Source organism: Gambusia affinis, linkage group LG14 (assembly GCF_019740435.1).
Source record: "Gambusia affinis linkage group LG14, SWU_Gaff_1.0, whole genome shotgun sequence".
Lineage (NCBI taxonomy): Eukaryota > Metazoa > Chordata > Actinopteri > Cyprinodontiformes > Poeciliidae > Gambusia > Gambusia affinis.
This window is the reverse complement of record NC_057881.1, coordinates 952,136-964,899: the sequence shown is the minus strand read 5'-3', so window position 1 is coordinate 964,899 and position 12,764 is coordinate 952,136. Positions and strand designations below refer to the sequence as shown.

At 47.8% G+C, this 12,764-nt stretch overlaps 1 protein-coding gene across 3 annotated transcripts in view; it reads left to right on the top strand.

The window, feature by feature from the left end:
* Nucleotides 1–12,764, top strand: part of LOC122844251 (ephrin type-A receptor 7-like) — a 73,538-nt gene that overhangs the window by 51,995 nt on the left and 8,779 nt on the right. For all 3 annotated transcript variants that reach the window (XR_006372838.1, XR_006372837.1, XM_044139520.1), the window contains exons 4-8: nt 2,380–2,535; nt 4,491–4,820; nt 9,380–9,504; nt 9,648–9,918; nt 10,335–10,443. Coding sequence is in view for 1 of the 3 variants with exons in the window: in XM_044139520.1 (XP_043995455.1) it covers nt 2,380–2,535; nt 4,491–4,820; nt 9,380–9,504; nt 9,648–9,918; nt 10,335–10,443 (991 nt within the window). In the remaining 2 variants the exon portion in view is untranslated. The remainder of the gene's footprint in view (nt 1–2,379; nt 2,536–4,490; nt 4,821–9,379; nt 9,505–9,647; nt 9,919–10,334; nt 10,444–12,764) is intronic.

The window sequence follows — 12,764 nt, the reverse complement described above, 5'->3', positions numbered from 1 at the left end:
CACAGACCCTGCTGCTGTTTGTCCTACAGAGAGGCTCATGATTGTGACCTTTGACCTTTAACTGAGGCCTGCAGAGTCTGAACCGAAGCTCTGGGGTTTTTGGTCATTTCTCTGAGTTTCAGGCCCTGACCTCTGACCTTTGGCTGAATCTGCTGGGATGTCCAGTCCTGGGAAGGGTAGAGATGACCTTTGACCTCTCCCTGGTTATGGCTGATTTAACTCACCGACCACCTGCTGAGATGAATTCATCCAGTGATGAAACAGAAACTCGGAGACGATTGGCTCAGAGTGTGTGTGTGTTTAGTTGTGTGTGTGTGTGTGTGTGTTTAGTTGTGTGTGTGTGTGTGTGTGTTTAGTTGTGTGTGTGTGTGTGTTTAGTTGTGTGTGTGTGTTTAGTTGTGTGTGTGTGTGTGTTCAGTTGTGTGTGTGTGTTCAGTTGTGTGTGTGTGTGTTTAGTTGTGTGTGTGTGTGTGTGTGTTTAGTTGTGTGTGTGTGTATGTTTAGTTGTGTGTGTGTGTTTAGTTGTGTGTGTGTTCAGTTGTGTGTGTGTGTGTTTAGTTGTGTGTGTGTGTGTTTAGTTGTGTGTGTGTGTGTGTTTAGTTGTGTGTGTGTGTGTTTAGTTGTGTGTGTGTGTGTGTGTGTTTAGTTGTGTGTGTGTGTGTTTAGTTGTGTGTGTGTGTGTGTGTGTGTGTGTGTGTGTGTGTGTGTGTGTGTGTGTGTGTGTTTAGTTGTGTGTGTGTGTGTGTGTGTGTTTAGTTGTGTGTGTGCTCGTCCCGCTGAGCCCGTGGCAGAACCGGATCTCTCCCTGCCAGCTGTCTCAGACGGCCCTCGGTTTTTGGCAGGAAGTCAGCAGAGCGGATCTTTCTCTCGGTTTCGGTTGGACGGGTTCTGTAGAGCCGGTCTTCTGGCTCGGTTCTGACCGACATGACCCCGCCTGGCGGCCGTTTGGCCGCCGGCTGCTTTAGTTATCGGAGCGGCTCATTTCGTGTCGGCCCGGTCCGGCCGTCAGACGGGCCGACCGGGTGGCGGTCCAAATGCGAGTCCGGCTGAAAGGAGGAGATAAGTCGGCCGGAGCCAGCCGCCAACACGGCCGGCGGAAAATGCGCGAGGCCTTTATGATGTCTGCATAATCGGGCCTTGATTTGGGTCCATTCATGCTGGTTCTGCTGGCGCTGAGCGCAGAACCAACTCGCGGCCGCCTGTGGCTCGGAAACGCTTCCTGTGTAATGACTCACATTAGAAACTCAATTACAAGCTTCTGACTGGATCCACGAGGCGGGGCTGGGATCTCCAGAACCGGGCCGGACTGAACCCAGCAGGAGTTCAAACAGAACCGGCTTCATTATTCCACCGTCAACACAAATCTGCATGGCGGCAGGAGCAGGAAGCGGCCGGCTTCATTTCCTGGGATTCATCACGGTTCGACTCAAAGACGTTTTCACCTTTCAGCTCGGATCCAATAAACTCTGAAACGAAACGCTTCCTCTCGACGAAGCAACACTTCCCTCAAAATCAGGATTCATTATCATGTTTACCCGGTTCGCTCTCGCTACGGTGGCCCGCAGGTTCAAACGGCTAAGCACAGAGAGACATGAATGATGCAAACTCCAAAACTCACCACAGAAATGAAAAGGAGAAACGCAGCAACCAGAGGAAAAAGAAACAAATCCCCAAAACAGCATCAGGTTAAAAACGCTGCAAACTGAAGTCCTCCAGACCACTAGGGGGAGTCTGGAGGACCTTACATCAAGTGTTATCCAGAAACCGTGGATCCATTTTCCAGCTCTACACTTTCTGTTTCTGTAAGGTGTTTCTTGGTGTTTTTCTCTCGGTGTGTTTTGGAGTTTGCGTCGTTGAGATATTTGCAGCTTCTTGCTCTCGTTCTGCATATAAAACGTCTGAAACGTCGACAGCTGCTGCAGGAAGCAGGAAGCACAGACCGTCTGAGACTCAAATGTCCAGTAAGTTTCACATAATCTGACATTTCTGGTGAGAAAGAGAATTAGTTCAGATTATTCATCTGGACATGGATTATTTCTCAGCATTTTCCTCATTTCTTTTATTAACTCATTTATTAATTATATTGGATGCTTTTGAATCAAGAACAACAACAAACATCTTTCATTTAGCCGGATTGAGGGGGGGCAAGGGGGTGTTTTGTCATCACATAAGAAATATTTTTTACATTTGTTGTTTGTTTAATCAATAAACCGAAATCTGTTGATTATTTAGAACTTAGTTTTTTAAGTTTGACTCCAGGGCATTTTGCCTTCTGGGCTTCCGTACCTCAGAGAAACAAAAAGAGTGTTTTCCCGACGGAGTGTGTGTGTTCCCGACGGAGTGTGTGTGTTCCTGACGGAGTGTGTGTGTTTTGTCCAGCGTGCCCACCTGGATCCTACAAGATGTCGTCGCGGCAACAGGAGTGTTTTCCGTGTCCGGCCAACAGCGTGGCAGAGGAGGAAGGATCGGTGGTGTGTGTGTGTGAGGAAGATCACTTCAGGACTCCTCTGGACAGCCCCTCCACCCCCTGCACAAGTAATGACATCACACACACACACACACACACACACACATTTCTATCTGTCATGTTTCTGCTGTTAACCAGTTTTCATTTACGGCCCGCAGACCGGCTTGCTGCGGTCTGCGGGCCGGTTCTAATAATAAATCAAGATCATCCCAGGGGCCGTAGAAAATCTTCTCGCGGGCCGGATGTGGCCCGCGGGCCTTGACTCTGACATATGTGCTCTTGACCTTTGACCCTCAGAGCGTCACTGAGAGTGTGTCCCTTTCTGTGTCACCGGTCCGTTTCGGACCCTCTGCTGGTTCTGGGAGCCGTTCTGACCCGATGCGGGGTTCTGGAGCGGCGGGTCAGCGGGTCAGCGAGCGTTCCCTGGAGAGCTTTAATTACAGCATCGATCTCCTGATCCGGCCCGACGGATTCACAGCCGTCTAACGAGCGCATTAATTAAAGTATTGATCCGGTTCTGACCGGGCCCAGACTGGGCGAATCCTGCTTCAGAGGGCGGAGAGGAGGTCCGAAGCGTCTCTGCAGCAGAACCGCAGAGCCAAAGCAGATCAGAACCAGAAGAAAAACAGAAAATCTGAAGCCGATTATTTTATAAATCGGAGATTTTATTGTTTTTATGGAGAGAAAATCATGGAGGGCTGTAAACATCAGGGTTAGGAATGTAATGATTAATCTGATCAATCGATGATTAATGATCAATCTGATTAATCTGATCAATCTGATTAATCTGATTAATGATTAATCTGATTAATCTGATTAATAATTAATCTGATTAATGATTAATCTGATTAATCTGATCAATCTGATTAATCTGATTAATGATTAATCTGATTAATCTGATTAATAATTAATCTGATTAATGATTAATCTGATCAATCTGATTAATCTGATTAATCTGATTAATCTGATTAATGATCAATCTGATCAATCTGATTAATCTGATTAATGATTAATCTGATTAATCTGATTACTGAAATTATGGTCAATTTAGTGATTGATTAATTGTTAACGGGAGTTTTCAGCTGAAAGATCAACATTCAGAATGAAGTCAAAATTGTACAGATTTAAGATAAAAAAAGCAAAAAATGTAAATTAATGATAAAACCTAAAAACTTTGTGACTCCAGTTGCAGTTTTAGCTTCGGTCTCAAATAAATTTTAAAATATTCTATTAATCACATTTTTCCATCTGGTTATTAATATTCTGTTGAAGTTCAGCTCAACTTTTCACACGTCCATTTTTTATTTTTTACATGATTGGATGATCAAACTCAGGTTTTTACTGAATGTCAACCTGAAGTTCTGAACACATTAAATGCAAAATGTTTGGACTTTTTATTCACTTTGTCTTCATTGCTGCTCTGGGTTTGTTTTCCAGGAAACAATTAAGAACTAAATTAGTTGATTATTATTTCAATAATCAATTAACCAATTAATCAGATTAATTGTTCTAATTCAGAACATTTCCTCATTAGTGCAGATTAATTTCTGGTCCATCATTAGTAAAACAAAAAAAAACATTTCCATATTGGAGATAATTTGCTGGATTCTCATCAACTCTTGTTGGATCTAAAGTTTAAAATAATCTCACTGTTATAGAAACATTAAAATGTTTCTTACATTTGTGCTTAAACTGCCTCCATGCTGTGACAGGTTGTGAGCAGGTCGATCTGCTCCACCTCCTCTGAGCTGCCGACTGAAGAAATGCAACAGAAACAGCCAATCAAAGCCAGGGGGCGGGGCTTAGCGCTGTCACTCACCCTCATGTCCTACTCAATGCATTAATGGTGGAGGAACAAGTAACTGCTACAGGAAACCCGTTGCTAACTAGCTGTAGCGTAGCAGAGAGCAAGGAGGAGCATACACTAGAGTGATTGACAGCACTGTTTGGGTCCATGTTCTGTTTCATCCAGTCATCGTTCATGTTTTCACGCTGGTCTCCCTGACCCGCTCTGACCCCGCAGGGCCGCCCTCCCCGCCCAGGAGCCTGCGCTTCTCCCTGCGGCAGTCCTCCCTGGTCCTGGACTGGGCCCCGCCCTCGGACTCCGGCGGCCGCGTGGACCTGACCTACAGCGTGGGCTGCCGGCGCTGCGGCCCGACCCGCTGCGAGCCGTGCGGGCCGGGCGTGGGCTTCGTGCCGCAGCAGGTGGGGCTGACGGAGCGCACGGTGACGGTGGTCAACCTGCTGCCCAACACCAACTACACCTTCAGCGTGGAGGCGCTGAACGGCGTGTCGGACCTGCTGCCCAGCAAGAGCTTCTACACACAGGTCAACGTGTCCACCAGCCTGCCCCGTGAGTCCCGGTCCAACCAGAACCCGACCAGAACCGGAACCAGAACCTGATCAGGACCAGAACCTGATCAGAACCTGATCAGGACCGGAACCAGAACCTGATCAAAGTCCAGACATGGAGGAAAGCTGAATGCTGGATTGATTGGATCTGGTTCAGGGCTGAAACGATTAATCGGTTTAACTGCGATTAATCAATAATTGAAGTGATTATTGCCAGAACTAATTTAATAATTGATTAGTTGTGAACGACTCATTAATGAACCCAAAACTGTTAAAACGACCAAAAACCTTCTTAGTAAATCTGTTTTACCCAGAATGCCTTAGTTTTTATTTCCTGATAATCTATAACTAATAATCACCAGATCAGCTTCACTCTGAGCAGAAGGAGCTCAGATCTTCACCCGCTGATGTTCTCCAGCTGCAGATAATCAATCGATCAGTAAAGAAATTATTGACCTTTAGGCAATAAAATGTTTAATTTCTCTTTTAAAAAATATTTATTTGTTTTCAATGTTTTTATAAATCTGATTGATCGTCAGATTAATTGATAGATAATCAATAGAATACGTTGCAGAATCTTCTGGTCCATCCTGGTTCTGGTTCTTCAAGGCAGTAAAATGTTTTGTTGTTTATCTGCAGAATGTGAATTTTTGATCAGATTATCAGAATAATAGATTCAATAATCAATAATAAATTAAATTATTAATTCAATATTTCAGGACGTTTTCCTGACGATCCGTTTCTTCCCTCTGTTGGAACCAACCAGTGATCAGCGGTTCTGGTTCTGGTTCTGTTGGAGACTCGGTGACCTTTATAAATACTGCAGGGGGATTTGGTGCTCTCACCTTCCTCACTCCTCCTCATCATCACTTTATTACTTCCCCTCTTTCTCTCTCTCTCTTTGCTCGCCCTTCAATTACTTTTTTTCTCTCCTCAGAAACTCTCCATTCTTAGTGGATCGCTCCTCTTCCTCCTCCTCTTCCTCTCTCTCCTCTCTCCTCCTCCTCTCTCCTCTTCCTCCTCTTCCTCCTCCTCCTTTTCCTTCTCTCTCCTCTTCCTCCTCTTCCTCCTCCTCCTTTTCCTCCTCTCTCCTCTTCCTCCTCTCTCCTCCTCTCTCCTCCTCCTCCTCTTCCTCCTCTCTCCTCCTCTCTCCTCTTCCTCTCTCCTCCTCTCTCTCCTCTTCTTCCTCCTCTCTCTCGTCATCTTCCTCCTCCTCCTCTTTCTCTCTCTTCCTCCTCTCTCCTCCTCTTCCTCTTCCTCTCTCCTCTTCCTCCTCTCTCTCCTCTTCTTCCTCCTCTCTCTCCTCATCTTCCTCCTCTCTCCTCCTCTCTCCTCCTCCTCCTCTTCCTCCTCTCTCCTCCTCCTCCTCCTCTTCCTCTCTCCTCTTCCTCCTCTTTCTCTCTCTTCCTCCTCTTCCTCTTCCTCTCTCCTCTTCCTCCTCTCTCTCCTCTTCTTCCTCCTCTCTCTCGTCATCTTCCTCCTCCTCCTCTTCCTCCTCTCTCCTCTTCCTCCTCCTCCTCCTCCTCTTCCTCTCTAAGCCGGTTGGTTCTGCTCTCCAGTGTCTGAAAGCTGCAGGTTCATGTTTTCTCCTGAACGCTGTGATCCTCTGGGGTCGGTCTCCATCTGGGTTTCTGTTCTGGACGCCGTGACATTAAAGCGCCTAATGGAGCTGCACGTGCTCAGTAGAGGCTGGGGGAGGAGGGTCTGCAGGTTTTATCAGGAGCTTCCAGGCCACCGGGGCGGCAGCAGCTCCGTTCAGCCCAAAGCTCCAGGCGGCGCAGGATTAGAGACGCATGAGAGGCTGCAGGTCACAGGCTCATCAAACTCTCACATTCCTGTGTTTATGTGCTTAAAACGGCTCCGGTAATGACATCCCGCCGCAGGAACGCTCCTGAACTCAGGGAGCCACTCGGCCCCAGAGAGCCTTTACCAGAGGAGAGCACAGCAGGAGCTGCTGGGGGCCACCGGGGGCCACCGGGCTGAGAGGAGAAGGGGTGAAGGACGAGATACATAGGGAAGTCTACTAACACCTGGAAACACCTGGAAACACCGGCTACTTTAGACCGGTCTCCCTAAACTGAAGGAAGTGACATCATCAGGCAGAGAACGTAAAATAAGGTCAGAGATAAAATGTGAGCATACATTTCCCACAATGCAATGCAGCATCAGATTAGATGATGTAAACATTTAGGGGTGTTTTGCTCTTCAGCCAGCGAAGAAAATTACAGATAAAGTCCAAAAACCCATAAAGGAACCCACAGTGGACCGACCCGACCCACAGTGGACCGACCCGACCCACAGTGGACCGGACCGACCCACAGTGGACCGGACCGACCCACAGTGGACCGACCCGACCCACAGTGGACCGACCCGACCCACAGTGGACCGGACCGACCCACAGTGGACCGGACCGACCCACAGTGGACCGACCCGACCCACAGTGGACCGACCCGACCCACAGTGGACCGACCCGACCCACAGTGGACCGACCCGACCCACAGTGGACCGGACCGACCCACAGTGGACCGACCCGACCCACAGTGGACCGGACCGACCCACAGTGGACCGGACCGACCCACAGTGGACCGGACCGACCCACAGTGGACCGGACCGCCCCACAGTGGACCGGACCGCCCCACAGTGGACCGGACCGACCCACAGTGGACCGGACCGACCCGACCCACAGTGGACCGGACCGACCCACAGTGGACCGACCCGACCCACAGTGGACCGACCCGACCCACAGTGGACCGACCCAACCCACAGTGGACCGACCCGACCCACATGACTTCCTGTCTGACTCAGAAAGAATAAATAGGAAAAATAATAAAACAAAAGATAAATAGAATCAACAATTATTAACCTGCAAATAAACTCTGTAAATAATACAAAAGTAAAAAATTTTAGAATTAACTGACAAAATTCAAATAGATAAAGAAATAAAGAATAAATAACTCCAACACTTTCCTTGTGACATTTTTTATGCTAATGCATAATTGTGAGTTTATTGCAAACTTTTGAATTGTAGAAAAACATTCGGTGTGTGATGCTAACTCTCACCTGCAGGGGGCAGTGTTTTAATTTCTACCCAAAGTTGGAATATTGTCTGTCTTGAATCTTAAAGATGGTGGAAAAATCTGGAGGTCAGCTGTCATTTTGACAGATTGCAGTTCACACTCCTGGCCACTGGGTGGAGTCACAGATATTTTCAACTTTACTCAGAGTAAGGCTAACTGAATCTGAATCTCAGGCTGCACCTCCCTTCTGACCGCTCCTATTGGAGAAATGTTCCCTGATTTCAAAACTTTGAATCCAGTTCAAAATTAAAATTAGAGACATTTGATTAAGCTCAAATAGGTGAACAGTTCAGGTGAATTGATTCTTTTTGTCCATATCAACATTTTGAAAAAGGTTTAATGAGGAAAATCAGGAATTTTGATGACAAAAATCAGAAAATCCAGATTCGCTGCAGGTTGTTTGTTTCAGCTGATCAGCATCGGGTCATGGAGAGGGCAGCCGGTACCGACATCGGACCCACAATGGATGTGATCAGAACCATCAGCTCAGGACCAGGAGATCTGGAAGGTGTTTCTGCCTCTTCCTCTTCCTCTGCCGCTCGGATCCCTAATTAGAAGCGATGGGATGTGAAGCCTCAGCAGGCACCAAATGAATAGAGTCATCAAGCCACTGATGAGAGTTTTAATTGCAAACCTCTCGGCTGTAATTGGAGGCTGTGAAGAGACGTGGACGTTCTGCTCCGGGTTGTTCTGGGAGGAACTCCGGCTCTCGTGACTCTCTGACTCAAAGTTACTCTCGTAATCAGACATTGATTCAAGCTTTAAGATTCTGTTTGGTTCCTGCTGGATCCGGCAAGTGGAGACGCTCATCATCCTGCAGAGAACCGACAGAGAAACTCCAGCCGGTGAATCGCTCAGCGTGATGTTTTAATGCTGCTGGGAGGACACACACACACACACACACACACACACACACACACGCAACCACCTACACACACACACACACACACAACCTCCACACACACACACACACGCACACACACACACACACACACACACCTCCACACACACACACACACACACACACACACCTCCACACACACACACACACACTCCCTACTCTAACCCTACACTGTCTGCTCTGATAAGGAGGCAGCTATGAGTGTCGGTTCTGATCCGACCGAGAGCTGAGCCCAGAGTCAGAGTAGCAGCCTGGTTTAGACCAATAGGAACCCAGAGTTTTGTTAAAGAGACGGTACTGTGTGTGTTACAGTATTTATTTTACACGCTTTGAGACGACAGTAAGAGGCGGAGCTTGTGGGTTGCAGTTCTGAGAGCAACTGGTTGCGTTGCCATCAGTAATCAGGTTGTTTGCTGTGAGCGCCGTCATTAGCAGCTCATTTAGCTTTGTTCAGAACATTCTGGCTGCCGTGACCGACCGGGCCGGGCCCAACACTAGAACCTCAAAGGGGAGATCACAGCAGAACCTCACAGGTACTCCGGGCCCAGCTGGCGGTTCTGATCCACTCCTCTTCCTCTGCAGCTCCATCTCTGATCAGTGAGCTGCGAGCGGAGAAGGTCGAGGAGAAGAGCGTCACGCTGGTGTGGAGGGAACCGCCGAACCCAAACAGCAGCCGCACCGAGTACGAGGTCAAGTACTACGAGAAGGTAACCGACCCGACCAGAACCGAACTGGACTTCTGGACCCGACCAGAACCGAACTGAATCTCTGTATTAAAAATACAAAAAAATCTGTTTTGTCCCTCCATCATGACCTCATCATGACCTCATCATGACCTCTGTCCCTTCAGGACCAGAAGGACCAGAGTTATTCCACGGTGAAGACGGCCGCCACTCGGATCATCGTCAACAACCTGAAACCTGGAACCACCTACGTCTTCCTCATCCGTCCCTTCTTGACTCCGACTCCGTCCTCGTCCTTGTCTTCTTCTGCTGTCTCATCGACCTCTTCTACGTCTGCCTCCTCTTCCTCATCTTCATCCTCCTCTTCCTCTTCCACTCCTCCTCCCATCGACTACGGAGCATTCAGCGCGCCGCTGGAGCTGCAGACTTTGGGCGAGTGTGAGTCCTCATGTTCCTCAAAATCAAAACGTATTTTATTAAAAAGGTTTTACAGAAAGCAGCAGCATGGAGACCTAGCGACCCGGCACCACACAGAGGGATTTAAAAGCTCAATGTGGTAAAACCAGTCTGTATAAATGTGAAAGACTGTCCTGTAAACTAAAACTCCAGTTCTGACCAGCATTATTACTCTGATCCACATTTCTCCTTCCATCGATCCGATCGGCCATCTTTAAAAGCTTCCAGATGTGTGTTAATCCTGGGGCTGAAACAATTAATTGGACTGTTCAAGATTAATCGATTATTGATATTTATGTTTTTAGAAATTGTCTGGAAGACAAACTTTAAGTTGTGTTTGACTCCAGTAGAGTGCATGGTTTGACTGGTTCTGTTCTGATTGGTTCTGCTGGTTCTAGTAGCCCTGGCGTCCAGCGAACAGAACCCGGTGGTGATCATCGTCATCGTGTCGGTGGCTGCGCTCATCATGCTGCTGTCCATGGGGGCGGGGCTTCTCATCTGGAGGAGGTAGGTTCAACGGATCCCCATCCATCTGTTCAACCATCCAACCATCCATCCATCCATCCAACCATCCAACCATCCATCCATCCAACCATCCATCCAACCAACCATCCATCCATCAACCATCCATCCAACCATCCATCCATCCATCCATCCAACCATCCATCCAACCATCCATCCATCCATACAACCATCCATCCATCCAACCATCCAACCATCCATCCAACCATCCAACCATCCATCCATCCAACCATCCATCCATCCAACCATCCATCAACCATCCATCAACCATCCATCCATCAACCATCCATCCAACCATCCAACCAACCATCCAACCAACCATCCATCCAACCATCCATCCATCCAACCAACCATCCATCCAACCATCCAACCATCCATCCATCCAACCATCCATCAACCATCCATCCAACCATCCATCCATCCATCCAACCATCCAACCATCCATCCATCCGTTTTGCTTTAGAGAAGTAGAAATAAGCCTCCTGTAAATAATTTCTAGAATCTACAGCAGTAAAGATGGCCGCCGTAGCGCTCTGTTTACGGCGGTAAAGATGGTTTAAATGGCCGCCGTCTCTGGATAATTTGTAAAGTTGCTGAGAACAGGTGGTCACCAGATAAAGGAAGCTGATAGAAAGCTAAAAGCTACGGCGTTTAGTGTTCCTGCAGCCTCTGACCCGGTTCTGACCCGGTTCTGTTTGGATGTGGAGTCGGACCAGGAGTGGTGGGGTCGGGACGTAATGAGTTCACTCTTCTTCCATCCATCCATTTTGTCCCCAGTGGGGTCTGGAGGAGCTGCTGCCTCTCCAGCTAACGATATGTGATATGACCGTTTGAAAACTATCGGACACGATATTGTAGTTCCACAAATGGAAGCGGGACGGACTGCATTTCTTCTTTTGGATGAAAATATCGTAACGGGCCGTTCAGGCTGCTGTGAAGACGTCGGATTCGTCGTTTCATGTGAGCTGAGAAAGGAAGAGCGGCGGACGCATCCGGATGATGCAGAAGTCCTGAGAACTGGATGAAGTTTGAGAGAAAGGAGACACACAGCAGGTCTCTGACACACACACACACACACACACACACACACACACTGAGCAGTGGAGCTTGGCTGAGTCGGATCGATCCGGAGTTTCGGAGTGTTGCTCCATCCCTCTTCAGGAAGCTCAGGCTTGGCTGGTCAGAGCAGGGATTGTTTTTCTGTTCACTGACCACAACTAGCTGTGTGTGTGTGTGTGTGTGTGTGTGTGTGTGTGTGTGTGTGTGTGTGTGTGTGTGTGTGTGTGAGAAGCTGAAGGAAAAACAAAGAAGCAGAATATTAAAGTTGAGGTTCTGTGATGGAAACTGGACCGGACCAGCAGCTGAGGTCAGCCCCGTCAGGAGGATCAGCTGATCTCTCATAATCTCCGTTAATCTCCTGATGATCTCAGCTGGATCCCATCAACCTGCAGGACAAAACGCTGCGGCTGGAGAGACGCTGGTGGAGCCAGAAGGAAAAGTTTCCAGCTGCTTGAATTCATCGTTAGCAGAAAATCCGATCTGAAATTCTGAAGGAAACTAAAGCTGAAGGTTCTGTTTCACTCATTCATTCATTATTTTCCTCATTTTTTCTGTTGAACTTCTTTTGTTTCAAAACACACAGATTAAAAACTTAGACAGACTTTATTATCATTTTTCATGCACAGGGTGAATACAGAACGAAGTTTCGTTGCACACGGCTCAGGACAATGTTTTGAGGTTCCAATGAGGTTATTCAGAATAAATAAAATACAATATAAAATATAAATATAAATATTAAATATAAAGTGCAGGAATTACAGTAAAATAGAAGTTATTTAGCTATGTACATGAAGTGGAGACCAGTTTCCGAGAGCAGTCCAGTTAAGAGTTCAGCAGTCTGATGGCAAATGGGAAAAAGCTGTTCCAGAACCTGGTGGACCTGAAGCTGTTCCAGAACCTGGTGGACCTGAAGCTGTTCCAGAACCTGGTGGACCTGAAACTGTTCCAGAACCTGGTGGACCTGAAGCTGTTCCAGAACCTGGTGGACCTGCACCGGAGGCTGCAGAACCTCTTTCCAGAGGGCAGCAGGGAGAACAGTCCATGGTGGGGGTGTGAAGGGTCACTGACGATGTTTTGGCCTCGGGACACGCAGCGCTGAGATGAAATGTCCTGGATGGAGGGAAGGGAGCCCCGATGATCCTCTCTCCTGTCCGCTCCACTCTCCTCACGTTCCTCCAGTCGGAGGCGCTGCAGCTGCAAACTGTGGGACATTCAGGCTCCATTGTTCACACCAAACCCTGTTCAGT